Below are 18,543 nucleotides of genomic sequence, written 5' to 3'. Positions count from 1 at the left end.
TGGATAGCAAGAGAAAGCTACTAACACTGAGGTCTGTTATCACATAGAACAGTCTCCCAAGGGAAGTTAGGCAAGTAATTAGTCAATAATTTAAAAGTTGGGCTGAATCTGTGCATTTACAGTCAAATACACAATATTTCTAAACTCTCTTGCCCTTCCATCAGACCATGTTACAGTGCTGTAGCAAAAGTGAGTGAGTTAATATTACTGTGTCCATTTTATGGATATGAAACCAAGGCACAGAAAGTTTAGGAGATTTGCCTATGGCTACAGACTGAGCCAGCAGGAAAGCTGGGAAATGGAATCCAGATATCCCATTGGAGATAAGCACTAGCAAGTCTGCTGCATCGCAGAGACTCAAGAATTGCTAAGAGAACATAACCACTAGGAAAACAAACAAAAACAACCCCCCCAAAAAGTACAACAGTGGTGGGAAAGGTGAAAAATGCAAGAGGTTCATATTCAGGAGCGGGCAATTATTTTGGGCAGAGGGCCACTTACTGAGTTTTGGCAAGCCATTGAGGGCTGCATGACAGGCAGCCAGAGCAGATAAATATTAATTTTCTAAATTTTTTAGGGGCCCTGCGGGCCAGAGAGAATGGCCTGGTGGGCCACATCCAGCCCACAGGTCGCATTTTACCCACCCCTGTGTTAGATGAATCAAAGCTGCTCTAGTAGTGGTGCTTACTTAGATTCTACAATGCAACAGAATATCTTGCCCATATCTCTGCTAGAAGTTCTTTCTTAAATCTATTTTTTTTTGGTTCTATAACAGTTTATAAAGATTAGCACCTTTTTAACATTAACAGGCTTGTTGACTTTTAAACTGTGAAGGTTAAGTCATAATGGTGTGGAAAATGAAAATATTGCATTGTTCCCTGAAAGCACAGCATATTACCACAACAAAATTCTTTTCCCAGCTTAGTTTTATATACCCACACTAAAAAAGGTTGTTTCAGGCACTGATAAAACTGCCACGGAACTATGCTGTGGCTTCAGTCTCAAACAGATTTGTACAGCAAAACTTTGACAATGTTATTGTCATCTAATGCAAGTGTTCTGCAATTTTTTCCTGATGACTAAACCCTTACTCAGCTAAATACATCAATAAAATTCCAGGCCTCTTCAAAAAAAAAAAGAGGGGGGAAAAAACCCAAAGCAATGACAAGCCTATATCTTATGTTTTTGTGTGCATCTGTTTTGAGAGATTGACCAAGTATATCTGAACTTGACAGGCAGGGGTATGTGGGGAATGATGGAGTAAGATTTTTCTTTGTGTTAAATCCCAATTTTCAGTACTTTGCAACAATCATGGCTATCTTTCACTATCCACCCAGTGAGTTTCAACCCACTGGTTGAGAAACATTGGTTCAATTTTGAAGTAATTTAACCAAATCCAAGAAAGGGAAGAAAAAAAAATCATGGGATGATTTTCAGGGACATTTAGGATCTGAAGCTCCCACTGATTAAACCAGAGAGACTGAATTTCCAGTCATAAAGCCCACTCCTCCCCACTCATGCCTCCCAAGGCAAGTGGAACTGGGACACAGTGGATTCTGAACCACAGCACCATTCTTTATTTCCCCATAGACACAAAGCCTGTCTGTGGATGCTTTACTGCTTCTGGGAGATGGAAAAGAATTGCATTCTCACTGGAAACTCCTGAGGCTTTTGCAGGCCAATTAACACATTGTACCTACTTCCCTATTTGCAGTGTGAAACCCCTCCTCTGGGAAGGGAAAATGATCCAATGATCCAATCAAGTCAGCAGTGGGCATGCTGCCAAGGAGTCAGAGAAAGGTGAAGATGGAGAACACTTGGTTGCTGCGGATGCTCAGAGCCACCGTGGTTTGGAGCAAGTAGCTATTTACACTGCTTTGAAACCTTAGCAAGCTGCCATGGGTAGTATCGAGGGAAATTTTGCCTCCCCCAGTGGAAGAATTCTGGTGAATTTCTGAGTCAAAACGCAGTTTTTTGTTTTTCACAAAGGCGTCATGATGTGCCTCTTCGGGTTCCCTGTCCCTTAGTCTTGATTGTGGAGGACAGATATTTTACTTGTATTACAAGTATATTATCCTCACAGTGAAATTATAACCCCCTTATTTGTACCTCTATTAAAAGCAGCAGGGAAGACGTTTTGTGATCTATTAATGTTCCAGAAATTATTTGAAACTCTAAGCTGTAGCTTTTTAAGAATAATGGAAGGAAACTTGGAGAGACATTGCCAAGGTCATGGTCTCAAGCCCGAAAATACTTTTCCTCATCGCATCTGTTTGCACATCTGTTTGCAAAATCCATTTGATATCTAATATTTTTCCTCAACACATATGCTTCAATACTATTTTTGTTTTCAAAACAAACAAAACTGTATAGCATCTCTACATATGAGCAGCCCTGGAGTAAGAAGCCTGGAGGATACTTCACCTGTATAAACACCTGATTAATCTGACTTTACAGGAACAAGGCACGTGAGGCTACTAGGCAAATCCATCCATGTCACCGGGCCACAATGCATTTTCACCCCTCTATGGCAAATATTGTTTATGAGCCAACAAGTTCCCATAGCAGGTTTTGGGGCCACCAAATAGGCATGTTTTCACTGCTCTTCTCTGGCAGACCCCTATGTCACCCTTTGCATTGCCCTTGTTTGCAGCTTGCTGCTTAACCCTTTGCTGTGACAGGTCTGCCCAAGGCTCTCACTGTGCCAAAGAAAATGACCCTTGTAAGGGTTATTTTCAGTTGGGAATTTTTTGTTTGTAAGTTTGAACCCCAAAGAAGGGTTTGGGAAGAGACTGCAGAGCTAGGCTTCCAAGAGAATGTTGGGGCAGTGTATCATTTTGGAAATGATGAAAAATACAATACTGCTTGAATTTAAAAATGGTAATTCACTTGGATAAAGCCACTGATTGAATAACTGCTAATCCAACACTGCCAAAAAGGCTCAGTCACCTGGGGCATGTGGAAATCAAGCTTTCTCTACCAGTGTAAAGACAGAAAAACTGGTGAATAAACAGTCATACAGCTGATTCTTCCACATCTAAGTGAAAAATTCCAAATTCAATGCGAGTGGCCATAGAGTCAGTCAGACATAACATATATGACCTGGAGAGAAGGGGTTGGCTTAATGCACACATCTTATATTGCCTTTTATATGTCCGTTTATAGTTTCAGAATTTTACTGTCAAAGATGACAAAGATCTATGACAAGGAATGACCCAACAGAATCAGTGGAACACTATATTGGTTTCAAAAGGTTTGGGCTCAAGCCTGCAGCAAGTAGAGAGCAAGAATAAAAGCACACAGGGATCCTAGGATGGAAATGACTGCTACAAATAAAAAAAAGTAGCAGTCATGTTTGCAGTTGCTGGAGCAGAATTTACTCTACAACTCCTCCAATAATGTTGCCTCAGTGACCTCCCTTGGCAGATTATTCTACTGCCTGATGACCTCAGTGTTTGACCATTTTTCCCTTTTACCTTAAATTTTTCTTTTAATTTCCAGACTGTTTCCAGTTATTTTACCCTCACTTACATGACTATCTCCCTTTTTTGGTTATTTCTTCAAGTAATTGTGAAACAAGAGGCGAGCAAAATCCCCCTTAGTCATCTTAGGCCCTACAGGCACATTTGTATAAATGTGTACTCCCTTCGCATGGGCACAGCTGTATGCGTGCATGCAAATCTGGGATCTGGATGCACACATGACTGCATAGGCATTTTGTTCATTCCCTGCCATACGTGTGCATTCATAGCACAGGCAAACAAGTTCTAGCTACAAATCAGGCCTCTTTTTTCAAAGTTCTTCTCCTAGTCCTAAACCAAATTCTGTTTTTCTTATATATGTTTAGGGAACAGAGAAATGAATAAATTATACTTAGCTGAAACCCAGGTAAGAGGGATTTATTGCAAGTCAGCTGATCCACAGAAACTGTTGTGTGTGTCTACTCTATCCAACAGTGGGCACACTTACACGAGATGCTTTGAGCACAGTAGACTAATTCTATTGTGCATTAGTGCAACGGGCAAAACCCATGCTAATGCCCTTATGCCCAGTAGAATTAGTCTACTGTGCATTAGCATCACCAAAAAAGCATGCATTAGTGCTAATGCACTGTAGCACCAATTAAGGTAGTACCTGTATTTACAGGCACTAAACTTAATGTGCCATAATTACAGTGCATTAATGAACGTGTAGATGTGCCTAGTAAGTAGAGACTAAACTGTGATAGAGACTAAACTATGATTAGCAAGATAGATAAAATGGTACTGAAAGATACAAAGGGAACTAAGAATGGCTTTTGCAATATACCAAGAGAGAAAGAATTATTAGAAGGTAGACCCAGTAACAGTTGTTTCATTCAAAGTAAATTGCTCAAGTTTATCTTCCACTTACCACAAGATAATGGCACACAGAGAGTTTCTGTGGATCAGCTGATAGGTGGTAAACCTCTCCCATTTTTTAAACAAAAAATGATGTTTGACAGCTACAGCATCAGATGCCGTTCTTAATTAATCATCATCTTTCATAGGATGTGCAACAATTGTTAATCTCTTGCCATACCATTCGCACCTTTGTAAAGGCTAACTACAATATTTATTAACTTGAATCAAACTTAGAGAGGACTACGTGTAGCCTTATTCCACTGGGTGGTTTTGCCTTCTGTCCTCTCCCTTCTGTGCATTTTTCAGTGTATGTGTTATTAGCTTGAGGTCTATATAAAAGTTTATTCTACATCATTTATGAAGATATTAAATGTTACTGGCCTAACACTGACCCATATAATCCCACTGGATGCCTCTTCCACTTTGAAGTTACGCTTTTTATAATTATGCTTTCTTTATGTGACCTTCTCACCAATTCTTGATACATGGCTTTCTTTTCCAAATAGTATCATTTTTCCAAGCACAAGTGGAACAGTAAAATTCCAGAATGATCTTGCTGGGAATTCTGAAGCAACAGGGAACACCAAGCATTTGGAAAACTATGGAGCTGGTATAAAATTAGTTGATGGATCAGAAACATGGTGCAATTATATATGATATACTTTCAGAGTAAGATGACACTGCTAACAGCAAAAAAGCTGATAGGCTTAGGCTGGAAAATAAATCATCTTGGATGCATTTCTTACTACAGGTTGAGAACATGAAAATAAAAGGGAAACTTGGCACCAGAGACCACAAATTATCTGAATTCTCTCACATAAGTAAAGGCTGCATAGAATACAGATGTACAGATGACAAAAATGCAAATTTGGAGAATGCAAAAATAATAAAGTTAGTAAATAAGTGTATGATGGGAAGTTTCATGAAAATTCAACATTGTAGAAAGTAACCTGAAGAATAACAAAAAAAGCATAATTTAGGTACAACATATTACAATTATTTAACAAGTAATTATTCACACAACAACTATCTATCACTAGATGCTCATAAGGTACCATGCAGAGTGTATCAAAGGTCAATGGAAAATGGAGATGTCACCAAAAATAAGGATTACCAGTTACTTAAAGAAAAAGGTAAAGGAGCAAATGAGCAGGATAGGTTAATGGTACTGAAAGGTACAAAAGAAGCTAAGAATGAATTACCAGAAAGTAGGCCCAGTAACAAAATAGGAGGTGCTATATCAACAACAAATTAAAAATAGCTGAGATATTGTATTCATTTTGGAATTTAACAAGAACAGAAAAGGAAAAATAGATACTTAGACAATTAGGCTATTGACAGACGTGAAAAACAAAACAAAACAGAGCTTTAGCGGAAGAAGAAGCGGGTCAGTTTGACCCGGCTTGCCCAATTCCTGTATAGATCACATGTTCAGCAAGGCTTTTTGGTGCTTTTATCTAATAGTTGATTCAATCAGATATTAGCTAAAAGCACAAAAAAGCCCCAATGAAGTGCCCAATCTAGACAGAAATTGGGCAAGCCGGGTCAAACTGATGAAATGCCTCTTCTGGGCATGCACTGCACTTGGCGTGGGGGTAAGCCAAACTGAAAGTAAAGCATTTTTTTCACGTCTGTCAGCAGCCTTAAATAATGAAGGTATTGTAAAAATACCTACTCTTGAATCAGCCGTAAAGAAATGATTGAAAAATATGAACATATGTAAAACAACTGGTAAATAACATGTGTCCTTGTATATCCAAGGAAAATAGTTTACAAGTACACTGGACCAGTAATAATTAGTTTCAGAAAGCCCAAAGGAATTAAGGAAATACTGGAAGACTGGAGCAAAACAGTTATGGATTAAATTAAAAGTTTGCATTCAGTTCTGGTCACTCCACCATGAGGAAGATATTAACAAACAAGAAGAGGTAAAACAACCAAGGTCCATGCCCTCGGCCCACAAGGGCAGTGGCAGGGTCTGGCTAGGCAGTTACTTTTGTGCCTGCTCCTGAGTAGGCACCTGGGGTTGGTGCACATTGATTGCCTACCCCTTATTACTGCAAGCAAGACATTAGAGAACAGAAACAAAAAAAATCCTGGAATGAAAGGACAAGTTTCTTTTGAAAATGGTAAAATAGTCAATGATACATAGCCTAGCTAAACACTCACTACAACTTGGTAACTGTCTACAAATATGTGATAGGTGTAAATAATGAATGGGAAGGACTTATTATGAAGGGATAAAACTAGAATTAAGGTGATGAAATCATGAAAGGAAAGTTTCAGACTAATCATCCAGAAAAATCTTCCTGTGAACTCTATTAGGCAGAGGCATATTCTTCCAGGGATGTCCTGAAACCCCAGGCACTTTGGATATTATACTTAGACTCTTATGTAACAGAGATCAATTCTGCATAGAACTGGACTAAATGACTTAACCAGGGTTTTCTTGCATTTGATTTTTATGACAGTAGGATTCAGTGTTGAGCACAATGTTTTTAATATCTTCATAAACTATCTAAAGAAAGAAGAAATCAGTACTTTGTATTTGCAGACAAGATCTCACAGTACAATAGAGGGGAAGCAAAATTAAAAGCAGCCAAAAGATTTTCAGGGTTTTTGGCATTCAAAGTAAAAGGATATTTTCTGGTGAAATGTTAAATACCATGTTTGCAGTCTTTCATTACACCCTAAATCAATGCTGTCAGATACATTCTTTCACAAAATTTGCTATGCGTATAATTGTCAGCCCACAAACTGACATGTGTGTAAGATATAAATACGGCAGATTTGTTTGGCTATTTTCATTTATACAAAGACATGAATAACAAAAACATTTTTTGCTTGGCTTCAATTGCTTTATCTAGTGAGGCTGATGTTTATTTAAATTCTTTGATTCAAAGCATGGATATGTTATTACTACTTAGCAGTCTACAAGATGCATAGACTTAAAATAGTCCATGATGCAGGGTTTGTGTTTCCTTTATTGGTTTTACACCTTCACATTGTGTTACTGTATTTTTATTTAACTTAGTACCAAACATTTTCCTCTATGTACCAGTACAAAGCCCAGCGAAGCTTGGCATACTGGGACTGTGCATCATTCCTATAGACAGTTCATATTATTTTGAACCACGTTCTTCAGAATTACAATGTTTAGGAAAAGCTTTTAACATAGAACCTTGAGCTCCCTTAATGTTTGAATGAGATTGAATATAAAAAATTACTGTGTCCTGAGTCTAGTCTGACACTTACCTTCAGTACAACCAATATCAGGGCAATGACTTCAGCGTGGCCTGTGTTTTATTTCAGCTTTGTTACACAAGGCTCATTTTTTTATGACCCCCCCCAAAGAAATCAACACGTGAGATATTAAAGAAACTTCTCTCTGGATATTACTCAAACTGCTACTTACAATCCTAGGTTTGAAGGGTGGCTTGATTTTTCGTTGTTCTAGAAGAACCCAGTCAATTTCCTTGAAAAATGGATGCTGCTTAATTGCATCTTCCCCATTCTGGGATGCCACACAGCCTAGTCGCTTATTGGGGTTTTTTGTCATGAACTACAGAAAAAGAAAAAATTGCAAAACGTTACTGATATATAGCTGGTAATTAATTGCCATCCAGTTGCATTCACATTCACCATGCAGATCCTCCTAAAGAAACTGTCTCTGTAAGGGCTGTTTTCCCCACATGTGATATAGTATCCACTAAAATTTTCAAACTCTGGGCAAACTTACATGAGCCTTTGACCTATAAACCTCTTTTGGGGGAAAGGCTCTCTCAAAAGAGTTCCAGGACTTCCTGATTTCAGCTGGCTGGGCATGCTTGAGAATAGACACTTTCACTTTTTCTACTTCCCATCTCAGTCAAAGCTGGGTAGAAAAGCAAAACAGCAGCAACATGTAGGGGGTGCACGTGGGTGCAGGTGCAGCCCCTGCAAAAAAGGCGCCACCGACAGTGGCCTGCTCACTACCCCGCCACTGACACCACCAATGGCGTCTGCGGGTGACCTGTGGTTCCCACTGGCCACTGCCACTGCTGTCAGCAGAGACTGTGGGTGATCACTGACCCTTGGTCAGCGCTCGCCAGTGCTGGCAGTGTCTGCAGCAGCTCCCCTGCTTACCGCCACTGTGCTCCTGCTTCCACCACACTCCCGCCACCACTGTGCCCCCTCAGCCACTGAGGGGGGATGCGCTGTTCATAAAGCAAAAGGAACTACATCCCTCCCTCCCTGACCTCAATCAGCTACAGAGGTGGTGCTCAACCTTCTTCCTTAACAGACTAGACGAGCAGTGCTCAAGCCAGACACAGGCCAGATGTGGCCAGTGGCTCTGATCTGGTGAGTGTAGCAAGGCCCCATCTATAGGAAGCTAGGGGGCAGCCTGGCCCCAATTCACCCCTATAGGGGGTAGAGGTCATGGCCCAGTCTGTATCCAGCCCTGCAGAAGGGAAGGGGGTATGGCCCAGCCTCAATCAAGCCCCGTGGGAGGGAAAGGGGTGTGGCTCAGCCCTGATTCAGTCCTGCAGGGGGAGGGGGAGGGAGCATGGCCCAGCCTGGATCTGGCTGTGCAGGCAGGGGGCATAGGAATTTGGCAGCAAGGGAGGGTGGCCACTGATTTCCCACTGCCAAATTACCCACTCTGCGGGGAGCCCTGTGGGCCAGATGCAATGGCTCTGCAGACTGCGTTTGGCCTGTGGGCTGGAGGCTGAGCACCTCAAGCTATAGAATTAAATTTATTACATCTCCTCTTTTAGCCAGTCTGCTCTGCTTGACCTTAACTAAAATTTTAAATTCCACTTCTCCTGCCCCCCAGCTTTTTAAATCTTCTGAATGCACAGGACTATATTATAGTCCTGTAATATAGTACAGGCTCTACAGCTCATTCAAGACAGTTGTGGTTTTGCTTGTTATTACTTGGAGAGTGCCAGGGGAGGATTATATTAGGGCTGTGCAAAGCTTTGGTTCATGATCTGATTTGGAGAAGATTTGGCCCAATTCGGAGGCTGAATCTCCAAATCCGAATCGAATCGCTAGAAGCTTAAAACTTTTTGAATCTGAATCAATTCAGAAAAGATTTGGAAGAGATTCAGCGATTTGGAGATTTGAAAGGTAGTCTTTATGGGGAAACAGAAACTTAGAAGAAGGAGGAGAAGTGGGGGAAGGACTGACATCTCTAGCTGGCCAGTGACTGCGACTTCTCTCTGACTGCCCTTCCAATCTCAGTGTCTAGGGGGAGGGACATGGAAACAGCATAAAAGCCTCTGTGTGCAGGCTTTTCTGTCCCTTTCCTGAAGCTGTTTCTGCCTGAGCAACAGCATCTCACAGGTACTGTAGTTACTGGCCTGGCTTCCTAGTCAGTGGCCTGCTATTTTTTGCTGTTCGAAAGGATTCGATAGGATATATCTTAGCTTAGTTTAGCTTAGTTTAGGATCTGTCTACTTCCAATTCATTTCTTTCAATTTATATTTGTTTTTTGCCCCCCCAATACTTCTGAAAGAAAAAGCTCAGTGTTTTCCCTGGCAGTATGATCCATCACTGTGCAGGGAAGCACACATTGCACACACTCACACACACACAGATATATATATAGCTATTAAAAATCAATAATCAATCAGACCAGAGTTCTACAGAGGAAACCACACAGCACTCAAGAACAAAACAACTAGTCACTGACAGCCTGCCACACATTTGGATTTAGACCAAAACCAGATCAAAGAAGAACACAACACATACATGCCTTTTCCAGCACAGGAAACATTAATATGAAGCGTGGTAGAAAGACAGGTGCCAGGTCTTCTGGCAGAGGAGGCAGAGGGGCTAGAGGGGGTATAGGGAGACCTAGAGCTGCAAGTACCTTCCCCTCCCAAACATAGACACATCCTCTTCCCAAAATAGCCATGAGGCTTTTGCTGCCAGTGGAAGCAGTACCTGAGGTCCCTGCACCTGCACTACCTCCCCTAACTCCAGAAATAGGCACCAGCAGCAGAATCACTGTCTCCTCCACCCCAGTGTCATCTTCCAGTGTGAGCCTCCCACTGCCAGAGGAGGAGCTGGAGCTGGAACCAGGGGGCTGAGCGCCCTGGCTCAAGCAATTCTGGGGACTGAGGAGGAATCAGAGTTTGTGCTCCACACCCGTCAAATTTCCCTTAGACCCAGGTCTCCTTCTTTGGAAAACAACACCTCAGAGGAGGTTGAGGTTGTGGAGGCTCAGGCAAGTGGCTCAGCTGATGCAGCTCCTCCTGCTGTTGTGTCTCAGTCTGCTGAGGAGTGGGATAAGGCAGCATCCCCACCCTCAACTCAGAAGCGGGCAAGTAGCATAATGTGGGAGCATTTAGCGCTGGCAGATGATCCCAGGTTTGCTATCTGCCAGCACTGCCAAAGACAGATCAGCCAGGGCAAGGAGGTGAAACACTTCACCACCATGGTGATGCTGCTGCATCTCAGGAGGCAGTACTTTCTTGCCCTTCTTCTTGTTCAGGCTGGCACCAAAGGGAAGCCCCCCATTCACACCAAAGCTCCCGTTCCCCCAAAGTAGAGGCAGGCCACCCTAGAGCAGTGGGGGAAAGCTGCAGACAGAGGGGGACTCATTCCCAAAGTGAGCAAGATTACCCAGACCATTGGGGAGATGCTTGCTCTGGATAGTCAGCCCTTCTCCCTAGCTCAGCAGCCAGGGTTCAGGTGGCTCATGGCACTCATGGCCCCATCTAACCAAGTGTCTTTAGCAGGACGGTGGTGCCTTCCTTGTATGAGGCACGCAGGGAGTACTTGAAGGAGGTGTTGCACAAGGCAGGGCTGCAGGTTGCCTTGCACTTCATCTCCAACATCTGGAGAAGCCGGGGTGGGGATCACGCCTACCTCTCCCTCACAGGACACTGGTGCGATCAGTCAGGCCATCGGTGGGCTCTCCTCCAAGCTGAGGTGCTGGATTCATCCCACACAGCAGGGGAGATTCATGGTGGCCAATATGGTCAAGGTCATCTGTAATGCCAACTTTGTTGGTATCCGCTGTGTGGCACTCAAGTTCCACCTCATCATCAGAGATGCCTTGAAGGGGGACAGGGCTTCCAGGGATGGCACTGCCACCACTACCACTATGATCCAGCTGATTAAAAAATGCAGGAAGGTGGTGGGCTACTTCCACCACAGCATCAAAGGGAGCAAGACACTGTGGAAGAAACAAGCAGAGCTGAGCATCCCACAGCACAAAATCATGCAGGATGTGGAGACTTGGTGGAACTCCACATACCTGATGTTCGAAAGGCTGGTGGAGCAACAGAAGGCCATCAATGGGATGGCCTTGCCTGGGGAGATCGGGATCAGCAACCCCCCTGAACAGAGCTGAGTGGGGTACCATCTCCCAGATCTTGGTGGTCCTCAAACCCTTCCTCAAGGCCACCAAAACCCTCAGTGCTGGCAATGACCCCTTAGCCAGGTGATCCCCATAGTGAGGGAGCTTGAGAACCAAATGGAGAAGTTCCAGGGAATCAATGTTCCTGGCTGGGGCAGGCCAGTGTCACCAGATGTGCAGGTACTGGTGAGGCAACTGAAGGAGGGCATCAGGAGATGGCTGGATCCCTTGCGGTCCAGTACGGTCCACATGCTGGTGGGCACGTGCGACTCGAGGATGAAGGGAAGCATGTGCACTGGCAGCATCAAAACCCTCGATCGCTGGACGCAGGTGCTGGTCAACAAAGTCAGGGAGGCAGAAGGGCGGAGGTGAGGGAATATGGAAGAGGGGGATCCAGTTTCCTGTATCAGCACTCCCAGCACCAGCACCAGCCAGTCTTCTCCACGCCAGCCACTGCCAATGTGGGCCAAGGACATGGCTTCAATGCTGGGGTCCAAATGCACCAGATCCCAGCCTCGGGCAGGTAGCACTGAGGCTTTGGTGGCTACCTATCTCGCCGAGGATGTGGAGCCACTGGACTGCAACCCCTTGGTCTACCAGGCAAGCCGCAGCCAGATGTGGCAGGATCTGGCCACGGTTGCCTGGCAACACCTGTCCTGTCCACCAACTAGTGTTCCAAGCAAGAGGGTGTTCAGCATTGCTGGGGATGTTGTGACACCCCATCGCACCTGTTTGGATCCTGGTTTGGTGGAGCAGCTGGTATTCTTGAAAGTGAACCTCCTGCTCCTGGGGTTCCCCAAGCTCCACCTGCAGATGGACTGAGTGCCACTCTTCTCACTCCGTCTGCACTTGTTTCCTTTTTTCAAAAACCAGTTAATGCCCCACTCTCAGCTGAAGGGGGCACTCATTGCATCACTAGCCAGTAGGGGAAGAACGTGCCCCTGCTGAGCTTGCTCCCCTGCCAGGACAAATTTAGAGGTATGCGCTGGGGCTATGGGGAAGGAGGAGACCCCAGGTCCTGGGCATGACCACTAAAACTACACCCTGCCAGGGCAGGGAGGGCTGGTGGGACTGCTGGTGGTGCGGCAGCCCCGTAAATGCCAGGACCAACGATCCCCTGGTAAAAGGCAGCTAGGAGGTGCCATAACCTCCAGCTAACGCACGCACACACACAGTCCTGCCTGGGGAAAACCCAAATCTGTCATGTCTTTGACAGGCCTGAGGCTTGCTGGTTGCAGTGGGGTTGTGAGGCTCCAGGTGAGCTCAGCTTAGCTGCCTGGGATGCCAGCTTTTGTACTGAAAAACCCTTTGTCGGGCTGAGGAAGCACCTGCAGTTTGTGCGTCTCCTGGTCCTGGATGGAAGGAATAGTAAAGAAGCCAGAGCCTGGCCTGGCATGCAATGCAGGCAGAAAGCCAGTCAGTGAAAATGGAAATGGAGGCATCAGGGGTAAGGAAAGGTTGGGGGGAGGGGGGGGGAGAGATGTAGCAGCACAGGTAAAAGTGCAGAGGTACCTGGAGAGTCAGATGTCTGGCACCTAACAATCAGATGTCCAGCACCACAGTGATGGCGCACCTAACAGATACACACCAGGTGCTCTTATGTGAGAGGAAAGAAGGGCTGACAGTTTGGCTACCTGAGATGCTGCTGCTGGTGCTACTGGTGCTGCTGAGTCACTAAGTTATTTTATCTGTCGCCGTTTACAGTGGTGGACCGGACTGAGGCTGTATGGGAGGAGGAGACCCCACTGGGGCACGCTGTCATGTTGTGCAGAGGACCCAGTGCCAGGAAGGGTGCACCTGAACACACACACACACACACACACACACACACACACACACACACACAGAGTGAGGGTGGACCTAACAGACATGCACTAGGTGCTCCTACTTAAGAGGAATGAAGGGCTTGACAGTTTGACTACCTTAGATGCTGCTGGTGCTGACTGCTGAGTCACTAAGTTATTTTTACCTGCTGCCATTTAAGTGGTGGACCAGGATGAGGCTGTAGGAGAGGAGAAGCTCTCACTGGGGCACAATGCCATGTTGTGAAGATGCCCTAGCACCAGAAAGGGAGCACCTGAACATACACACAGTGGCACCCACCCATGTCATGAGTTTTGCCTGCCTATGGCCAGAGGTGCAGGGCCCCAGAACCCAGACTCCCCCTGCACCTATCCCCTTGACAGCTGGCAGATTTCATGGTGGCAGCAGGGCCTAGCAGGCCTGCAGTAGTTTTTTTCATCCTCCTGTGCCCTAAGACAGACACAGTTGCACAAGCACCCATATCACGAGTTTTGCCTGTTAGCAGCCAGAGGTGTGGCTTAACACACACACGACATGAGTTTTGCTTTCAGGACTTTCAGGTGCAGTTTCCCAGAAACCCCTGCACCTATTGCCTTGAAACTTGTCAGGCTTCATGCCCTCAACAGAGGCTACTGCCTCTGCAATTTTCATCCAAATTAGCCAAAACACGACAAAGTTATAGATATTTCATTGATTCCCAATTATACTCTATGGCCGAATCTCTCCAAATCAGCGCCAAATCTTCTGAAGTCGATTCGGCTGAATCAAATCAGAAAAGTAATCTGAATCTACAAATCGAATCACTGGCATCCGAATCAGCCAAATCTGAATTGAATAGTTCCCTATTTGCACAGGCCTAGATTATATCACTTTATATTCTAGAAGCCTGTCTGCATGTGGACTGGGCTTGTCCAGAGTTCTGCTTCTCCCTTAAAAAAGAGCCAGTGGTTATGAGACTGTACAGAAGACAGCAAAGACTATGGCTGTTTTATACAGATTTATCAAAGCTATTAGTAAGTGCAGTCCCTGTAGTGCCTTCTAGAGTCATTACACCTGTTTCTGGCTTCAGAATAATGCTATTACATACAATGTTATCAAAAGCTCCTGCATCTGTACTATACTTTGCCTACTGGCCAGTACAGCTCAGGTTCTAAGAGTTAATGATTTTCACAGCCATGGTTTCTGAAAGAAATGTGACTAAGGGTTTTTCCATAAAACATCAGGAGATACATTTTTTTATGTACTCACTGAGACTTGAGCAATGTGAATTGTAAGCATCACCACAACAGTTGCTATATGGGTGTGGATAACTAAAAGACTGCAAAAATAGGGAGGATAAGGGTCTCTGGACTTTCCCACTCTGAACAATATGCCAGTAAACTGGACATTCCCATTATTTTTTTTTTTACATATTTATCTTTCCACATGCTGTGTAATTGAGTATGGGAGAGTAACTAGGATTCTGAAATAGTTTAAAGTCATTGTTTTAATATTATATGCAAATTTCTGAGTTTCATTTTTTTCCTCGCTTTTCAAGCACTTTTACAATCATTTCCCATGTCTTGTGTGAATTTTAGTGTTTTGTTTTCTTTATATTTTATTACTGTCTCCTTTTTAACACTTTTCTAATGGAAAATAAATTTTAGGAGGGTTGAAAGATTGGGGCAGAAGTATTGCTGGCACCCAGCCCCAGACTAGCACTCTGGGGCAAGGGGGGAGGAGGGTGCAATGCATGCATCTGTTGATGATACGGAGCTTTTCAATCTCCCTCCCTGCTTCGTCATACTGTCTGCAGCAAACTGACAGGCAAGCAAGCCAGCCAGGGGCTGATAGTGATAACAGTTTTTATCACCCGATTAGAAAAACAATGGCCTCTCTTCATTACTTCAAACATCTTAAACTGCTTACTGGCTGACCTGTTAATTAGCTCCAAACACCCCTAAGCAGTCATTGTTCTGTCTGCCTGCTTCAGTGAAATTGGAGAGAGAGACACACACAGACACCTCTCAGCATTAGCTAGCATTCCACATGCCTAGGGTCTGTGGAGCTGGGGTCAGTGGCATGGGAGATGGGAGGGAGGGGGCAGGGGCGACATGCAGGGGGTGCACGCGGGTGCACTTGCACCCCCTGAATGTGGTGGTGTACCCCCTATAAAAAGGTGCCACCAACATTGTTGGCACTGCCTGTGGGTGGTTGCTGCTCACCACCCCACCACTGACGGCATTTGTGGGTGGCCAGCAATCTCCACTGGACGCCATTGCCAGTGGCGCCAGCGGGTGATTGCCAAACCCTGGTCAGTGATCCCCAGCTGCTGACAGTACCGGTGGCATCTGCAGGAGCTCCCCGCTCACAGCCGCTGTGCTCCCACTGCCGCTAGTGTGGCTGTGCACCCCGCAGCTGCTGGGGGCATGTGCCGTTCATGGGAGGGGGGCATTTCCTGGTTGAGCGGGGGTGGGGGGAAGGTAGGGCAGGGGGAAGCTAAGCAGACCCTGATGTGTCTGCAGTCTCTGCTGGAGCCTTACATAGCATTAGCTGTCATACCACATGCTGGCTATGGTTCATGCTGTGGCAGAGAGGAAGAAGGGATCCTTCCTTAAGCAGTGAGTGGTGAGGAGGCAGGAGTATGTGGGCACGGGGAAGCCAACAGACCTTGCTGTGCCTGAAAGTCACTGCCGGAGCCCCAGCCAGGGAACAGAGGGGAGGGGCCAGCCCTTCAGTGGAGCAGAGAGCTCTGCCTAGCCCGCAGAGCACGCCAGGATGCTGGGTGACTCTGATTTAACTTAAACCAGCAAGGGGTCTGGGACAGACATTGCACGAACCAGTCTGACCCAAATCGGTTACGGGTGATACTACATTCAACCAGGTTTATCTCAAACCAGGTTCAGCCATTTTCAAACTGGTTTATATACACTGAACATCTGTTCTGTTACAGGTTTAAACCAGTTTCCGATCACTTAAACCAGTTTATGTGTAATGTCTGTCCCCAGTCCTTGGGTCAAATAACCCCAGCAAAGTGTGCATGACAAAACATTGACATTTGATCTTTTTTTCTATCATACTAACAATCATCTTTTACCATATGATCTCAGTCAGAAGCCAGATCATACCCCTGGCAAATATGGTTCATTTTATATAAAGCTTTCAATCTCATTCTCTTGCATACCTTTTACAACACTATGCTTTTACACACAGCAATACAACTGTATTGCAAGACTAACGCAATCACACCTGTTGAAAACCACATACATGCATTTTTATTTTATTAAAGCCTGTTGACCCAGGCAAAATTAACAGAAACATCTGTATTCCAGGTTTTTGACACTTGTGGATGATCCCCATATAGCAGCTTTCCTTCAAACGAGACAAGAAACTCACTACAGTTTAAGCAGTGGTATGCCCACTACAGTTTAAGCAGTGGTGTGCAACAGCCATATTGGCTCCATATTGGAAGTGGGTTAGTATGGAGCAGAATACTGAGGATACATGAAAAGGGGCTGGATTGCTGCTTATGCAGATCAATTAGTGAGGTACAAAAATGGGCTCAGAAGCACAGAACCTGCAATGGGAGAGGATGTATAGCCCCATTTCCACCCCCCAGGATGCAGGCTGGATTCTGCATATTAGTGTGCATACATACACACATACTATTCAGGAGAGTCTTGGCCAGGAGTGTTTCTAGATGTTGGTATCAATAAAAGCAATATTTATTACAAATGTTCTGGTCACCTGCTTCAGGAAATATGGTAACTGATCACCAAACACGGGAAGGAAGAAACTTAGCATTACAAAGCTGGTGAAGTGCATTTTTTCCACCTGCCTTTTCAGCATTGGCATAGGTCACTAGCAGTGAGAGCAGATAGAACTAGTTTGTTGACAGGTCTGCTCCTTTCTCTTGGGAGAATATTTTATGTTCCTATCTATGCCTTCACTCTGAAGTCCTTCACAAGCTATCCAGCATGACTGAGAAACAACTGTCACTACAGTGACAACTAGACAGCATATTCTATAACCACACGTAGAGAATCAGTTTTGGTCAAGAAAATGAGAAGAAAGAGGTATTCCTACAAATATGTTATGTCCATCCAGAGAGGAGAAGGCATTAGTCCCTACATGTAACTGTAAGGGCCCTGCCAAATGTTCAAATTAAAGCTGAAGAAAAACTAGCTATAAAGTCATTACACATTTTCAAACACTAACTTTGTAGCTGGTTGCCTCTTTATAGCTGGATGGACATTTTTATGGCATGATAATTACTTTGCATGTGTGGCCAGTCTAAACTTATTGAGTGATTAACCAATTAACTGTGTAACATACATAATGTGTGGCAGGGGCCCCAGATTCCCACACAACAAATTATACAGAAGATAGTTTATCCACTTCAGGAGAAGGGATGTTTCAGGTCAGGTCAGTTCATAGAGGCTGTAAGGACAAGGGATGTGGCTGTCATGGGTGACCTAAACTACCCAGACATCTGCTGAGAGGATCAGTCAGCCAGGTCTGAATGCTCAGGTAGGTTTTTAGCCTGCATGCAGAACCTCCACCTAACCCAGGAGGGTACATAATCCCACCAGAGGAAAAGGCTTGCTGGACTTGGTCCTTGCCACAGGCGATGACCTGGTGAGGGATCTGTGGGTGCTTGACTGCCTAGGCATTAGTGACCATCGTCTGCTGGAATTTACTATCTGGTGCAGGGTGATAAAAGCAAGCAGTAAGGTGAAAGCCCTTGACTTCAGGAGGGCCGACTTCAATGAGCTAAGGGGATCAGTAAGAGAGACATTGGGGACTTGGAGCCTCAATGAGATGGGAGTCTGGGACGGGTGGTTGTTCCTTAAGGAGACGATCCTCCGAGCTCAGAGGGAGTCAGTCCCAATGTGAACCAAAGTGGGCAAGAGTGCTAAAAAGTTCCCTTGGCTCAGTACAGGCATCCAGGGGGGCCTGAGGGCAAAAAAGTTGGCATACAATCAGTGGAAGCATGGGGAAATCACCAAGGAGGATTATACTTCCATT

At 44.8% G+C, this 18,543-nt stretch overlaps 1 protein-coding gene across 2 annotated transcripts in view; it reads right to left on the bottom strand.

Annotated features, from left to right (window-relative positions):
* The window catches only part of PRKCE (protein kinase C epsilon), a 534,211-nt gene that overhangs the window by 25,188 nt on the left and 490,480 nt on the right, over positions 1-18,543 (bottom strand). Inside the window, exon 14 of one of the 2 annotated variants that reach the window (XM_014610962.3) lies at positions 7,798-7,944. The exons of the other annotated variant lie outside the window; for it this stretch is intronic. Within the exon in view, the coding sequence (XP_014466448.2) occupies positions 7,798-7,944 (147 nt within the window). The remainder of the gene's footprint in view (positions 1-7,797; positions 7,945-18,543) is intronic. 2 annotated transcript variants of the gene reach the window in all.

Source organism: Alligator mississippiensis, chromosome 1 (genome assembly GCF_030867095.1).
Source record: "Alligator mississippiensis isolate rAllMis1 chromosome 1, rAllMis1, whole genome shotgun sequence".
In the NCBI taxonomy this organism is placed as follows: domain Eukaryota; kingdom Metazoa; phylum Chordata; order Crocodylia; family Alligatoridae; genus Alligator; species Alligator mississippiensis.
Note: the sequence above shows the minus strand (reverse complement) of the source record. Positions and strands in the feature narration are given on the sequence as shown.